Source organism: Cervus elaphus, chromosome 26, assembly GCF_910594005.1.
Source record: "Cervus elaphus chromosome 26, mCerEla1.1, whole genome shotgun sequence".
In the NCBI taxonomy this organism is placed as follows: domain Eukaryota; kingdom Metazoa; phylum Chordata; class Mammalia; order Artiodactyla; family Cervidae; genus Cervus; species Cervus elaphus.
Window position 1 is genome coordinate 30,262,211 of NC_057840.1, and position 17,372 is coordinate 30,279,582.

At 37.8% G+C, this 17,372-nt stretch overlaps 1 protein-coding gene across 1 annotated transcript in view; it reads left to right on the forward strand.

Moving 5' to 3' along the window:
* Window positions 1-17,372, forward strand: part of ADGB (androglobin) — a 178,598-nt gene that overhangs the window by 22,241 nt on the left and 138,985 nt on the right. The window contains exons 3-5 of the mRNA XM_043888501.1: window positions 5,085-5,177; window positions 8,009-8,080; window positions 11,106-11,315. Of these exons, the coding sequence (XP_043744436.1) occupies window positions 5,085-5,177; window positions 8,009-8,080; window positions 11,106-11,315 (375 nt within the window). The remainder of the gene's footprint in view (window positions 1-5,084; window positions 5,178-8,008; window positions 8,081-11,105; window positions 11,316-17,372) is intronic.

A 17,372-nucleotide genomic window follows, 5' to 3' on the forward strand; every position in this document is an offset into this window, starting at 1 on the left:
GGCCCATTTATTTGAAGCAGTAGTTCATTCAGCAGAAGTACTTTTAGAACACAGTACAATTTTCAAAACACAAAATGGACATAATGGCTAGGTTGAATTCTATTGTCTTTATTTGCAAAGAACTCTCAGAAATGTTACTTATTAGCATTTACATTTTGTTCACAAAGTGCAAAATCACAAACTGCATGATTCATATCAGTAATTTGTTTACACAAAAGGCAGTAAATATAATTAACTTCTGACATTGTTAGTATTTGAACAATTTCAAATAACAATATGTGAGATAATGTATTTTTTGTACCATACCTAAGGTAATTATGAAATGTTTAGATGCAAAGGACTTTTGAACTCTCTGGGTTCAAATGAAAATGGTCATGTTTTACATATTTTAATAGAAATTCAGATCATATAGGGATTGTTTGGGAATTTTCATCAGCAAGATAGATTTTGCAAGTTCTCAGTTGAGCAGCTGAGCACTGGGAAAGATTCAGAGATAAGTCACTCCAAATTATAAAGAAGCAATGGGGAAGAGAAGAACAGAGTACTTGAAACTCTGAAATAGGGAATGAGATACAAAATAATATTTTAAGGACCTTACAATACAAGCATGCTTTTAGCAGATGATTATGAAAAATTCTTGCAGATCTCTAGAAGGTCAGGTGTCAAATTCTGAAAATTTTCAATGTTATTGACAAGGGTAAGTCTATTGGAAGAAAATTTATCAGAAGAAAACCACTGAGACTGAAGTGGTAATAAGTGTGCTGGTCACTTGATGTTCATTTTATTTGGGGGTGACACATAGGACTATTGCTGGATGCTGGATGAAACTGCATGCTTTGGGAAGCACTCCCTTCATACTACTGCTGTGAATAGAGGCTATTCCACTGGAACTTGACATTTCAGAACCTAGCCAGTACCCCATTCTTCCAAACAACTTTCAGAAGGTAGGAAAGCACAGCTCAAATCCTGGTTGTTATGACAATGCAAAGCGGTGCCATCTGAGATGGAACCCTGCTTCCACCCCCAGTTCTGTTCCACAAGCTCAGCATTCACGGCTCAGGGAGCTACGATTTCTCCACTGGAGGGAGTCATTCATGGACACTCCAAGTCTTGTGATTGCATTTTATGATATGGTGGCACATAAATCATTCCAATCCCAAACAAAGGCAATGCCAAAGAAAACTACCGCACAATTGCACTCATCTCACATGCTAGTAAAGTAATGCTCAAAATTCTCCACGCCAGGCTTCAGCAATATGTGAACCGGGAACTTCCAGATGTTCAGGCTGGTTTTAGAAAAGGCAGAGGAACCAGACATCAAATTGCCAACATCTGTTGGATCATTGAAAAACCAAGAGAGCTCCAGAAAAACATCTATTTCAGCTTTATTCACCATGCCAAGCCTTTGACTGTGTGGATCACAGTAAACTGTGGAAAATTCTGAAAGAGATGGGAATACCAGACCACCTGACCTGCCTCTTGAGAAACCTGTATGCAGGTCAGGAAGCAACAGTTAGAACTGGACATGGAACAACAGACAGGTTCCAAATAGGAAAAGGAGTACATCAAGGCTGTATATTGTCACCCTGCTTATTTAACTTACATGCAGAGTTCATCATGAGAAACGCTGGGCTGGAGGAAGCACAAGCTGGAATCAAGATTGCCAGGAGAAATATCAATCACCTCAGATATGCAGATGACACCACCTTTATGGCAGAAAGTGAAGAAGAACTAAAGAGCCTCTTGATGAATGTGAAAGAGGAGAGTGAAAAAGTTGGCTTAAAGCTCAACATTTGGAAAACTAAGATCATGGCATCTGCTTCCATCACTTCATGGCAAATAGATGGGGAAACAGTGGAAACAGTGGCTGATTTTATTTTTGGGGGCTCCAAAATCACTGCAGATGGTGATTGCAGCCATGAAATTAAAAGACACTTATTCCTTGGAAGGAAAGTTATGACCAACCTAGATAGCACATTAAAAAGCAGAGACATTATTTTGCCAACAAAGGTCCATCTAGTCAAGGTTATGGTTTTTCCAGTGGTCATGTATGGATGTGAGAGTTGGACTATAAAGAAAGCTGAGTGCCAAAAAATTGATGCTTTTGAACTGTGGTGTTGGAGAAGACTCTTGAGAGTCCCTTGGACTGCAAGGAGATTCAACCAGTCCATCCTAAAGGAAATCAGTCCTGGGTGTTCATTGGAAGGACTGACGCTGAAGCTGAAACTCCAGTACTTTGGCCACCTGATGTGAAGAGCGGACTCATTTGAAAAGACCCTGATGCTGGGACAGATTGAAGGCAGGAGGAGAAGGGGATGACAGAGGATGAGATGGTTGGATGACATCACTGACTCGATGGACATAAGTTTGGGTAAACTCCGGGAGTTGGTTATGGGCAGGAAGGCCTGGCATGCTGCGGTTCATGGGATTGCAAATAGTCGGACACGACTGAGCGACTGAACTGAACTGAACTGAACTGAGATGACCATTTCCTGTAAGTCCATGGTTAGGTCTCAATTCCTCACCTAAGTGATTAGAAGGAAAGGATATGGTGAGTGAACAAAATGGAGAATTGTATGATAAAGTACAGCAATGTAGATGTAAGAAATATACCTAAAGCAACATGACAAGAAAAGAGTACTGTTAACAATAGGAGAGGCTCAAATTCTGGAGAAAAGGGAATCATAATGAGATGATCCCCACTAATTTCTTCCTCAAAGTCATGTATTAATTCAAGGTATGGAAAGTAGAGACCATGAAGACAGTATTGGCCTGGAGCTTGTGTCAGTTTTTCTGGGTTGAAGTGAAGAAGGATATTGTCTGAAGCTGCCAAAGCAGACCTTGAACCCAGATCCCAGGGGTAACTATGGAGAAGTGATCTGAAAATTTTGCATACAATTTTATCTTGAGACATCTATGTACCTCATAAGCTATGTATGTGAAGCTTTTGCTGCAGAGCAAATGAGTGAAAAAACAGCAGTCTGGAAGCTAAATAACTGAGAAAAAATTTCATAATGATAGCTAGAGATTGGAATTTCGTGTACATCAAGTGAGCTTGATAAACACTCCAGACTTTCCATTAGTGTCCCAACATGACTACAGCATTCCATAGTGAGTAAGGATGAATAAAACTATGCCAGCCCTGCCAAATCTTAAGACCCAGTGTTGACACGGTCAAATTCATCTTGCACTCTGACTGTCAGAAGGGAATAAAATCCTCCTCTTGGGAGGAAGACATCACCATTTAGAACTTGTATATATTTTTATATTCAGTATATAGTGTACACTCAAAATTTCCCAGACAGGTGGAAAAACAGAACCAAGTTTCTAAAAATCAAGAGACTAAAAAGCAAGAGGAAAAAAACAGATAATAGAAACAGATTTAGAAGGAACTCAGAATTTTCAGATAGGGTACTTTAAAATTTCTAAGTTAATAATTTTAGGGGAAAAAAAGCAATGTAAGGGAACCCCAGAAGTCTAGTACTTCTCTTGGAAAAACATCAGTCTATCTTTTAAACTCATTCTTCTATCATTTTGACTAGATGTCGGAGTTGCCTTTGTCTTCATTTTAATTATTCCAGTATGTTAAATGTGACAATAAACCATATGCTTCAGATACACAGAAATGTACTAGGTTTAACTCTCAGACAATGTCCTCAAATATAACCTATTTCTCAAGCCACATGAGTGTTAGGGCAAACATATAATGAAAACCAAAACAGTATTTATTTGATCCGTCCCCATTAACTGAGGGGAAATTTAATCTCTGCCCCCACCACAGATAGATTATATTGCTTTAGCATTTTGTTTGTACTCCTAGAAATTTTCATATCTTTATTTCTCATAAAAGTCTCAATAAATCTATTTCTCATAAAGATCTCCCATAACCCACCACCTCATGAGCCCTGAGAATTTTCACATAGCAGTTACTTGAAATCTCTCTAACTTACCAGAATGCTTGCATTTGGGCACCATTCTTTCTCCAGAATTCACCAATTGATCCATAACTGGGGGTCAAAAACTAATGAATTAATTGCCTTTTTGTGCATTTGTTCCAGAAATATGGAAACTTACATTCACACAACAAACAATAACCTGTACACAATGTTCATTGCAGCTTTATTAGGAACAACCTGAAACTGGAAACAGCTCAGATGTCTTTCAATGGGCAGATGATAAATGAACAAATATCTGTAGCATGAAATATTACTCGGCAATAAACCACCAACTATTAACACATGCAAAAACTTGAACGGATTGAATCTCCAGGGAATTAGGCAGAGAAATAAAATAAATCCGAAGGGTTACGGACTATCTGATTCTATTCATATAACATTACTGAAATAACAAAATTATGAAAGTCAAGACTAAACTAGCAATTGCCAAGTGGTATGGATTAAACATAGACTGGGGAGTTGAAGGGTGCCTGTGGCTATACAAAGGCATAACAAGGCTCCTTGTTCTGATGGAACTGTTCTGTAATCTTGTCTGTGTCAATGTCAATATCCTGATTATGTACTACAGTTTTTTAAGGTGTAGATGGAGAACCAAGGAGCTCTCTGTATCATTATGAATCATGATTACACCAAAATAACAAGTTTAATTTAAATGATTAATAAATCAAAGTCGGGTCAAAGGTACAAATTTTATTTGCACGTAATCCTTTTTCTGATTCTAACCATTGAAAAATAAGTAAATATTTTTTAAATCTTCTTTACTTAGATTGAAAAACAATATTTTCAGTGGAAAATATGGCCTTATTAGCCCATTCAAAATTATCTCCCTACCATAACTAATTCACACTCCAAGGCAGCTCATGCTTGTTCAGACTACTTCCTCTGCAATCAAAATGCTATTTAATAACCAAGGTTTCATTAATTAATTACAGCAATGTTAATTCAATATTCTCTAAGTACTTTATGAACTAGCTCTGAGAACAGTCACACAAATTCCTCTATAAATGCTTCTTTATTGTTCAGGTTCATTTGATATGTTCATTTGATATATTCATTTTTATTGGGATAGAGTTGTTTTTATTTTAATAAAACTATGTAGAGAAAAACTTAACACATTTTTTTATGTAGCATTTTTTTGAAGACCCTGAAGGAAAAATTGAGTTACCATCATCACTGAAAATTTATTCCTGGAAACGCCCACAGGATTTTATAATCAATCGGGTAAGAGATAATTTTACTATTAAACAAAATTTGCATTAGCTATGAGATATAATATCCTAGTTTTGGAAATTTGCATTTTAAAAACAATAAGGGAGTTTTCCTGTGGTATCTAGCAAGAAAAGATAATTACTTTTGGAATTTAAATTAGAAATAAGTATGTATCAATATAGTTTGTACTGGTTTTCAAAAGAATATTGACATTTTGTTAAAGGCCTCAAGTTTCCTTCTTCTCTGCATAATGTCAAATTATAACCTAAAATGTTGCACAAAGTTTTTCCTTAAATCCTGACACACTTTCTCCTCTCTGCTTCTTATTTTATGTAAAGGTCTTTTTAAGTTAGAGTTCATTAGCATTAATTTTCCAGTCCAAGAGAATAGCACTTGGATTTCTCTCTTCCAGGAATTTTTGAAGCATTTTCCAAGAGCCACTTTCATATCTGAACTCCATTTGAATTATACTGATGTGGACATCACCCAAGAAAACTTCATTTTAAATAGTGCTTATATACATTAAAGCTTTAAAACACATTGATCTATCTTCCTAATTAATAGCTATGTTAGTTTGAATATATTTGGTATTTTTAAGGGCTTAATTATCACTAATGTCTTTTTTCCCTTCTTGAATCTCCCCACTTTCATTTAATGCATAGAAAACTAGTAGGCTAAATTAGGTACTTAATACTAGTCAAAAGATTAAAATGGAGCGGATTCTTCTGTGATTATGGAATTCATTGCATCTGTTTCTATGCAAAGTGATTTTATTTCTAAGCGTTTTAGAAGCACTGCTACTAATGAAGAAAATACAATTTATCCATCATATTTTCAATTATTGTTATTAGTTAAGAAAGTCAGAAACACCAAATCTGAAATATTTATTAAAATAAGAAAATAACAAAGTACATCTTTGTCCATCAGAGTACTTTTTCAATGCCTGTCTGTAAAACACTTTAAATAAAATAAATCAAATTTATACAAACCTTATTTTTAAATTAGTTATATTGTTAGGTGACTTTGAAATGAAGAATGCAAATTCTGTGATGTTAATACAATGCACTTAATACATATGTATTATTAATAATACTCAGGCTCTACTTTAAGTACAGAATTTACATTCCAAGCAAATGGAGAATATAAATTCCATGAAGTGAGAGTGTTGTAAGTTTGGATAAGTAGGAAAGTTTTCTACCTTTTTATCTTTTTAGCATACCCTAGGTCTGAGAGAAAAATACTGGTACTGGTACTAAAAATAAATGTATTCTTTGTTGACAATGACACTTCCACCTTATTGAAATACTGTCCTCCATCTCCTTACCTCTCTCCCTTTGCACTGACCCCTTCTCTTGGTCTGTCATGCTAGGAGTGGACCAGAACAACCAGAACTGAAAGTCCAGACAAGGAGTAAAGTTTTAGAATAGTGCTGGCCAAGTTGTATTGGCTGAGTCCACAGTGATAAACACATTTGATTTTGAGACATTAAATATGGACAAGAAAAGGTGAAAGTGTTAGTCACCCAGCTGTGTCCAACCCTTTGGGATCCCATGGACTGTAGCCCATCAGGCTCCTCTGTCCATGGGATTCTCCAGGCAAGAATACTGGAGTGGGGTGCCATTCCCTTCTCCAGGGGATCTTTCTGACCCAGGGATCGAACCTGGGTCTCCTGTGTTGCTGGCAGATTCTTTACCACCTGAGCCAATAAATATGGACATACATAAAGTTTAGACAAAAATATTGTAAAACAATAATGACCTTTCTATATAAAATTTACTGAATATATATTGTTGTTTAGTCACCAAGTCATATCTGATTCTTTGCGTCCTCATGGACTGTAGCCTGCCAGGCTCATCTGTTCATGGGATTTCCCAGGCAAGGACACTGGAGTAGATTGCCATTTCCTGACCCAGGGATCGAACCTATATCTCCTGTGTCTCCTGCATTGGCAGGTAGATTCTTTACTGCTGAGTCGCCAGATAAGCCACTGATAAAATATATATATATACATATATGTATATATATATATGTTCTTGACACCTTATATGTATGTAATTTTATAAATTGTGCTTGTAAGTTATGAACTTAAGAATCAATTCCGGCCTTCAGGGTAGTTGTAGGTAAATTTCTCTCAGACATTTGAAAGCACTTTATTGAGTTTTCAAGGTAATAGTTATACAGATGATTGAGTTTCTATAAAAATCTACTTTGTTAATCAAAGTCATTTTCATGTTAATTTGGTATGTTAAATATATAAAGTTGATATTAATTGTAACTAATTTAAAAAATTTGCTCCATGTCATATTTTTCCCTATTATCTTTTTCCTTTACTGATCTTAATATGTAAAAGCAACTTTAGATCTATACAAATTAAATAATGACCACAAAATTAACTTTAAAAGTTATTACAAGATTTGAAGTCAAACAAGATTTTTAAAAGCTGTCTCAGTTAATATTTTGCATCTAAGATGAAGCAATTTTTCTAGCTACCAGATGTTAAGTAAGCTTCAGGTTTAACTTGAAGGGTTTATTTAAATTTCAAATCAGGTTTTAAACTCTGTGTGTGTGTATGCATGCTAAATTTATCTGCATATGTTACATTTTACAACATTTTATTATGTTAAAATACTGTACTTTATAGGCATTACATTATTAAATTAATGTCACAGCTCTATCAGAGATTATCTTATAGAATAATATGTTTATTTTTTTTATTTCTTCCAATTCCTCTGTGAGAAACGAAATCAAATTTGGCCTGTATGTAGGCCAATTTGTATCAGTAAACTAAATTTCCTTTATTTTTCCCAAGGAGCAACATCTCTCTATATATATTTTTATTTCAGGCTCCAGTGGTTGTGAAAAATGAAATCCTGTTTGACTTGTTTTCAGCCAATGAGCATTTACTCTGCAGTGAGGTAGGTTGGGGAAGTATGAACCAAAAAGCTCCTTGAAGAATGCCTTCTGGACCTGCTTAAACAACTCCCAGGTGGTCAATTTCAGTGCTCTTGCTCACCTTTAAATTTTAGTATAACTGAATATTTCATATCCAGACACTCAAAGAGGAAGAGAAGCTCTTTAATGGAGTTTAGCAAGAGAGTCAGTGGAGGAGATGTTTAGTATCACTGCTTGTGCCATGGACCAGGGTAGTCAGGTTCTTACCATCTGGACATTTCTCTTCTGGATCCATGTACCTAGCAATTAACAAAGTTGTTGCCAGTCTGAGCCTACATCATGCCCAAGAGTAAGGTGTCTGGTAGTGTTTGACTTGCCAATGTGGAGGAATCAGGAGATTCAGCTCAAACGTAATACCTCACCTATACAAGACAGATTTTCAGCACAGCAGTCCTACAGCCTGTGGGAATTCACCTTCTCCCTCTCCACCCTGGGTTCTATCCATCATAAGTAGACCTGTTCCACTTCCCTGAGGTAGTTAGATCAGAAACAGGGATTTTTTTTTTCATTATTTTCTCCAAAGACCCAATCATAGGGGTGTAGTTATTATTGATTCAAATATTTTGTCTTTCTTATCTTTAACATCTTGGCCAATACTAAAATCAAAATATTAATTTTTTCAGTCAGGTTGTACTGAGTAGTATAAAATTATCTCTGAACTGTTTTATATTTTATGAATTCTAAAGACTTTAGCATATTTTCCATGGACGTGTAAAATGTTTTACTTATTTATTTTTATTAAAATGTAGTTGATTTACAATGTTGTCTTAATTTCTGTTGTACACCAAAGTGATTCAATTCTACATGTATACATATATATTATATATGCATCCTTTTGTATATTTTTTCTGTATGGTTTACCACAGGATATTAAATATAGTTCACTGTGCTATACAGTAAGACCTTGTTATTTATCCATTATATACATAATAGTTTGCATCTGCTGATCCCAAACACCCAGTCCCATTTCTCCCCCACCTTCTTTCTTGGCAACCACAAGACTGTCTCTATGTCTATCAGTCTATTTCTGTTTTGTAGATAGGTTCATTTGTGTCATAGTTTGGATTCCACAAAGGAAGTATAAAATAATTCTATAGTAAAATCTCCAGGTACATAGGAGGATATCTGATTTGCCTTTTTCAACTTAACCTACCTTTAAGAAGCTTTCTAGATAACCAAATTAAGAAAAATATAAATCTTATGACTTTAGACTCAAGTATTGAATCTCCTTACAAACCAGGCAGTGAAACATACTCTGAAGTTCAACTCTTCACTGTGCCTTGCTGCCTGGCGAAAACCTTGCAGGTGGGAATTTTACTGGGAGCACTGCTGTATCTGCTGATGAACACATGAATATGGGACTTAGAGTGTATTCAAATGTGTGCCCAGGTTTACTTCTTCCTCAAGTCTCATTGCTTGTCTAATTGATCTTATTGACATAGAAGGATCATTTTCTTCTCAAATTCTCACATTTACAGAATAGCAGCTCAATAAGGTGGCGCTAGTGGTAAAGAACTCGTCTACCAATGCAAGAGACTTAAAAGACTTGGGTTTGATACCTGAGCTGGGAAGATCCCCTGGAGGAGGGCATGACGACCCACTCCAGTATTCTTGCCTGGAGAATCCCATGAACAAAGGAGCCTGGTGAACTGCAGTCCATGGGCTCACAAAGAGTTGGACACTACTGAGTAACTAATGCGTTCGCTTTCACAGCTTAATCTTTTTTTTTTTTTTTTTAATTTTTTTATTAGTTGGAGGCTAATTACTTCACAACATTTCAGTGGGTTTTGTCATACATTGATATGAATCAGCCATAGATTTACACTTATTCCCCATCCCGATCCCCCCTCCCATCTCCCTCTCCACCCGATTCCTCTGGGTCTTCCCAGTGCACCAGGCCGGAGCACTTGTCTCATGCATCCCACCTGGGCTGGTGATCTGTTTCACCATAGATAGTATACATGCTGTTCTTTTGAAACATCCCACCCTCACCTTCTCCCACAGAGTTCAAAAGTCTGTTCTGTATTTCTGTGTCTCTTTTTCTGTTTTGCATATAGGGTTATCGTTACCATCTTTCTAAATTCCATATATATGTGTTAGTATGCTGTAATGTTCTTTATCTTTCTGGCTTACTTCACTCTGTATAAGGGGCTCCAGTTTCATCCATCTCATTAGGACTGGTTCAAATGAATTCTTTTTGACGGCTGAGTAAAATTCCATGGTGTATATGTACCACAGCTTCCTTATCCATTCATCTGCTGATGGGCATCTAGGTTGCTTCCATGTCCTAGCTATTATAAACAGTGCTGCGATGAACATTGGGGTGCATGTGTCTCTTTCAGATCTGGTTTCCTCAGTGTGTATGCCCAGAAGTGGTATTGCTGGGTCATATGGCAGTTCTATTTCCAGTTTTTTAAGGAATCTCCACACTGTTTTCCATAGTGGCTGTACTAGTTTGCATTCCCACCAACAGTGTAAGAGGGTTCCCTTTTCTCCACACCCTCTCCAGCATTTATTGCTTGTAGACTTTTGGATAGCAGCCATCCTGACTGGTGTGTAATGGTACCAACCACAATGAGGTACCATTACACACAGCTTAATCTTTTATAACAATTCCAAAATAAAGCCATCATTGCTCTCAGAAGCATTCAGCCTTCCTTTCTTCTCTCTCCTTTTCTGTCTCACACACACACACATACACACACACGCACACAGCTAAAATGGTGGTCAGTGTCAAATCACCGACTATTTACCTGAAATACAGCTCTTAGCCAAGGGTTTTTAGCTTGTATTATGACTATATTTTCTGAGAACAAAAGCAAGATATATGACCTTATTCTGTAGGTCAGAAATAAAAATGTAGAATATATTACACATAGAATCTAACAGTACTCCTGGAAGTAGATTTTCAACTGCCACCCACTCCCAAAATTACAGTGCCAACAATTGAAAAATAACTAATGAACACTACTGGTTTTTTACCTCTAGCTAATGAGATGGATTATCAGTGAAATCTATGCCGTGTGGAAGATATTCAATGGGAGTGCTTTGACCAATTATTTTAAAGGAACAACAGGGGAACCGCCTCTTCTGGTCTGGAAGCCCTGGGAACACATATACTCTCTATGCAAGGCTGTGAAGGGTCACGTGCCCTTGTTTAATAGCTATGGAAAGTATGTAGTGAAGCTTTACTGGATGGTAAGTTCTTGTACACATGTGTTAACATTTGTGTGTCTTTCATATTGCAATATGTTTCTCTTACCTGCTATTAGAGAAGCTAATAGAAGATGAGACAGTTTATAAAGGCTGTCAACTGTGTGCCTACAAGGGGAAAAGTCCTACATATGTAATTTGAGATTTAAAAGAACACAGTTGCATCCTTTGTGATACCAGTTCCCTGTGCTTTTTATTTTTTAACTGTTTATATATATATTTTTAAATTTTTATTGGAGTATAGTTACTTTACAATGTTGGGTTAGCTTCCACTGTATAGCTAAATGAATCAGCAATACATACACATATATCTCCTTTGTTTCAGATTTCCTTCCCATTTCAGGTCACCACAGAGCACTTAGAATTCCCTGGGCTGTAGAGTACGCTCTCGTTAGTTATCTATTTTACACATAGTACAATAGTGCATATATGCCAGTCCCAATCTCCCAATTCACCCCACCCCACCCCTTCCCCCTTGATATACATATGTTTCTTCTCTATGTCTGTGTCTCTGTTTCCGCTTTGTAAATAAGATCTTCCATACCATTTTTTTTTCAGATTTCACATATATGCATTAATATATGATATTTGTCTTTCTCTTTCTGACTTACTTCCCTCTGTAAAACTAGTGCTGCTGGGACCACAGACGGGCAGTCCTCTGCTGCCTCTGACCTTCCAGGTGGGCGGGCTGGGTAGGCAGGTGGATGCATAGGGCTCTTTCCTCTCTGATGTGGTATCAGGGCCATGGGCAGGAAACAGTGTCTGAGCTAAAATGTAATCCAGTCCTCTCTTCGCTACTACTGAAGGGCCTGATCTTATCCATTTTTTACCCTGAACTTGATATTTGTTTTCATGTTGACAAATCTCACTTTGACACAGGAAATATTTTGCTTTCGCCTGAAACGAAGCAAATGGGATAGTAAGAAGCACAAGTAGAGAATTCGAAACCCCTTAATTAACAAAAAAAAGTAGACTCACACCCCATTGAGCAATGTTAGATTATATTAAATACCTTTGGGTTTATCATGGTGGAATGCTCTTTTCTAAAGGCCCAGAGCTACAGGCAGGCCCAGCTATGGGATTGTAGAGTCTCTTGTTCAAAAGTTATTAGCCATTTCAAGATGATGATATCAACACTTTAAGCAAAGCATGAGGTCCTTCAGAGTGTGGGGTCCCATGTGACTGCACAGGTCACTTATCCATGAAGCTGGGCCTGGTAACAGAGGGAAAGTATTCCTGAACATTTGAGGCAATGAGGAAAGTAAATCATGCTATTGTGTATTTCTAAGAACAAGGCTTTCTCCTTAAGGAGCCGGAGCCATCTATTCTTCCTGGGGTGGGGAAAGCTGAAAGGCCAATGCTTAGGAATCAGTAGGATTATTACAGTAGGAAGGGGCTTCCCAGGTGACTCAGCAGTAAAGAATCTGCCGGCCAGTGCAGGAGATGTGGGTTCCATCCCTGGTTGGGAAGATTCGCTGGAGAAGGAAATGGCAACCCACTCCAGTATTCTTGCCTGAGAAATCCCATGGACAGAGGAGTCTGTGGGGTTGCAAAACAGTCAGACATGACCTAGCAATTGAGCATGCACAGTAGGAAAGTAGAGAAGGGAATCTTAGCCTTTGATATCCAAAATGGATATCAAAATAAATCCCTTTATTCTTCTATGTTGACCAATCAGGAGGCAGATTTGACAGAGCAGACTTCAGAGTATTACTTGTGTACAGAGGAGTGAGAGGGAGGATATGTCATTAAGAATGTGGATACACAGAGGACAGTGTAAGAGTACAGAAAGAAAGTAAATACGGGAAAAGTGAGGAGGTCAGATGCGTGGGTATTTAGCCCCACTTCTGCACATTTGCCCAAACTTGAGTTGGGACGAAGTTCAAAATTATCAAGAATTTCAAAACAGCGTCAGCAGAACACTAAACCAACCCTGTTAGCTTCTCTCTCTCTCTCTGCTCGCTGACATCCTTCTATCTTTTCTAATTTCCTCCTGGATAGGGGTCAATGTTTATTAACACTATATACCATTTTGCAAAGAAAATGTGATTTCTATTTAACTGTACAGATTCCTCAGAAACCTACACCTTCCTGAATTCAGAACTTTTTAAAAATGAATTTAGTCTAGTTTGGAAATGTCAGTCTGGCACAGTCTAACCTGCCTCTTTAGATGGCATAGTTCTTGGGAAAGAGGGCTAGGAATCAGAAAGACAACCCCATGTCCAGTGACTTCCTCTGGTCCCTCTTCAGTTTCACCTGAGGAATGGCGTGTGGGGAATGATGCTAAACTGCTGAGCACTGAGATGTGATTAGCTCCACGTGAATTATGTGGTAGGCCCCTTGCTGGCGCTCATCTCTGAAGGGCATGGTCTTATTTGTGCTCAATGAGATTTGACAGAAAGCTTTTCTCGTCTTCAGTATCTCCAGATCCATTCTTAGGGCCACATGGACCCCTCAGGGTGCCTTGCACACAAAGTCAGAGAGATGATCTCCCTCAAGAGAACAGGCAAGCAATATGTCCTGGAACAAACACAGGGAACGATAAAATGTGGTAATTATGTAAAAGAACTGGACAAGGTCCTGACAAATAGTAGATTCTCAACACTATTAGTTTCCTCCCCTCTTTCCTGTTTTCTTTCTTTGCTCCTCTCTTTCCCCACTGCTGCCTCCTATTGTGGAAGCCAAAGGAATGGATCATTCCTCCTGCTAACCCTTGGTAGAGTCAGGGAGAGAAGCCCACGGTCAGCTTCCCAGATGCTGCCCATCTTGAGTTCAGATGCAAAACTAGAGGGGATGTAGTGATCACAGGCACCTCTCCGCCCAATTCTCTCACGATATAACCCTGCTGTGGTTCAATTGCCCAAACTTGCTTAGTTCGTCTGGTATCTCCCTAATGCCTACTTATAAAACAGGTTATTTGAAGTTTTGTTATGGAATTGTATTCTTTTATACACTGTTATTGTTTAGCTGCTGAACTGTCTCCAACTATTTGAAAGCCCATGGATTATAGCCTGCCAGGCTCCTCTGTCCATGGGATTTCCCGGGCAATTTACACCCCAAACTTTACTTTGCCATTTCCTTCTCCAGGGAATCTTCCCAACCCAGGGATTGAACCCATGGTCTCCTATATCTCTTCTGTCCCCTGATTGCAGGCAGATTCTTTACCACTGAGCCACTTGGGAAGGCTTTATACATTGTAGGTAACAATAAATGTGAATATAAAGGAAGCACTTTTTAAATTAGTCTCTTTAGCTATGTGACCTCCACCTGACTGTGATTTGTAATTTTTATGTAGTCAATTATGTCATTATATTTCTTTACAGAGTCTAGGATATTTGTCATTTAAACAAGGTATTACTTCAAGAATACAAAAAATTTTTCCCTTTAGTTTTATTTTAATGTTTAGATCTTTCATTTGTTTTATCTACTGTGAGAAATGAAGAACTGGTTTATTTTTTTTAACTTAAAAACCTCAGCCACATGCCCCAGCATTTTATATCAATGTTTTACCTTTTACCCATTGATTTTAAAAACTGCTTTTATCATACACTAATTTCCAATTTGAAATTGTGTTTGATTTGGGACTCTCTTTTCTTTTTCTGTTTTTCTTGTTCTCTTCCAATACCATATTAATTATAAGGATTTTATAGTTTGCTTTGATTTTGTAGAAAAAAATGCACCTCTTACTCTCATTTCAATGTTTTCTTAGCATTTCTGGGTAAGCATTTCGACTAGTATTTATCTTTGAACACATATTTATAATTGTTTATTCCTTATTCTACATGCAAAAGGGTTAATCCTTAATCCCCATGGTTGTTTTTTGTTTGCTTGTTTTTACAACTTCCCTTCTCTTGAACATTTTATTTTGACTCATCTTTCATTCAGAAGGAATATGCATTCCAAAATTTTATTTACTTAGAATATATATGTGAATTTTGGGCATAACAATATTGAGGTCTGTTGTCCTTTATACATGATTATGTGAATGATCATTTGCTTACATATGGAAAAAGTAGCTGATAACCTGTTTTAGAATATAATAGCCAATGCCTAAGTATCTCCTGTGTTTAACTTCAGGCACTCATTCTGAGCACTCTCCACCCTACCTGAAACCCTGATACTGTCTCTCCTGAATCTGCCTCACTTTTCTCTATAGCGCTGAGTATAAAGTATCCACTTAGTGTGTTCATTAATGCAAGGATACACACACACACATACATATATATGAGTATTAAGCTATTGCTTTCTAGATGCTTTCTTTTCCCAGGGCTTTTGTTCATACATATATTCTTACTTTCACCGTTGGCCCAATCTCCAGTTCTTTTGGTAAAGTAAATACAGAAGCCAAGTTACAATAACCCCTTGCTAGTTCTCTTCTACTTTGATCCATTCTTTAAAATTGGACTGTAGCCCTAGAGGGTATAGAAAAATACTGAGTGATGATAGTGAATAGATAAAAGTGAAAGTGGCTCAGTCGTGTCCTACTCTTTGCAACCCCATGGACTGTAGCCCGCCAGGCTCCTCTGTCTATGGAATTCTCCAGGCAAGAGTACTGGAGTGGGTAGCCATTCCCTTCTCCAGGATCAAACTGCAGGCAGATTCTTAAAAGTCTGAGCCACCAGCGAAGTGGATAGATAGACAGAGGCAGTTTTTAAAGAGACAGAAACAAGAACTTTGCTGTTTGAGAGACCATGTTGATGGAATAGAGATGGCCACCTAGTTTTCTAGCTGTAGATATCTGTTCTCTCTGGACTAAGAGCAAACATTTCAGCCTCTCTCCCCCTAATTCCCAGGTGGTAGGGCTGAGCCAACACCTCTTTCCAGATGAGGTGTAGTACAGAATTAGAGGAAATTATTTCTGAAAAGGTAAAATGGATTGTTATTTTCACTATGAATGTCCTTTTCCGGACATTTCTGGGTTTTTCCTCTTCCAATTCTAATTCAGTATTTATGTGTCTATCCTTCAGTTTTCAGTGCAGATATTTCAGAAACGTGTTCATACATACATTCTCTGTTACCTTCTACTGTTTGATTCAAGATGACGTACTGGAGATGCACCCTCTGCCCTACCTCAGTTTTCCTTCCCCTGTGCAGTCTTGTACACCTAAGGCTGCTCCAAATTGCTTTTTTTCCCCCTTCCATTTATAGACACCTTCTTATTTGTTTCTTACTGGACATTGATTTCTCCTTCTGCCTTTTTACATGCATTCTCCTCCCTGTTTCTTGTTGCCCCTTGAAGCATTTATGTGGCTGAGACGGTAAAGAATCTGCCTGCAATGCAGGAGACTCGAGTTTGATTCCTGGGTTGGGAAGATCCCCTGGAGAAGGGAATGGTAACCCACTCCAGTATTCTTGCCTGGAGAATCCCAAGGACAGAGAAGCCTGGCAGGCTGCAGTCCATGGGGTTGCAAAGTCAGGCACGGCTGAGTGATTAACACTTTCACTTTTAGTCACTTCTTCAAAGTAAACCAACCAAAGAGAACCTTTTGGCATGACACTTAAAGTTCAGGTTTTTATACCAGTGTATTGTTTCTCCCGTAAGAGTATTCCCATTTTTTTCCAGTTTGGTTTCTAAGAGAATAGCCTCAAAGTTCTTTGACATCAACCAGATAAAAATTGGTTAGGTAGCATGAAGAACAGGATCATAAAACAGTTTTCTTTTTTCTTTCACCTGGCAGTGATAACACCGCTACTGAGCTACATGTGGTCTCCTCGGTACTTTCCAATGTCAGCATTCCTTGGGCTCCTTGAAAAAAGCAATTACATTATTGCTCTCCACTTGAAATATGTATTGCTCTTGGCAATCTTTCTCTGAGTGCTTTCATTTAGCTCCGAATAAGCAAGAAAACACACACATTGAAACCAGTGGTTTTCCCCAATCGTCATCTCTCTCTCCATACAAAAGCACACTATTTTTCATTTCTGATTAACTTTTATACTTTTTAAGTGCAATATTATTATAGAATTTGGAGTTTATTCAACTGTGGGTGCAGGACGCACCCACATAAACCCTATCTATTGCGTTTTTCATACCCGAACCCA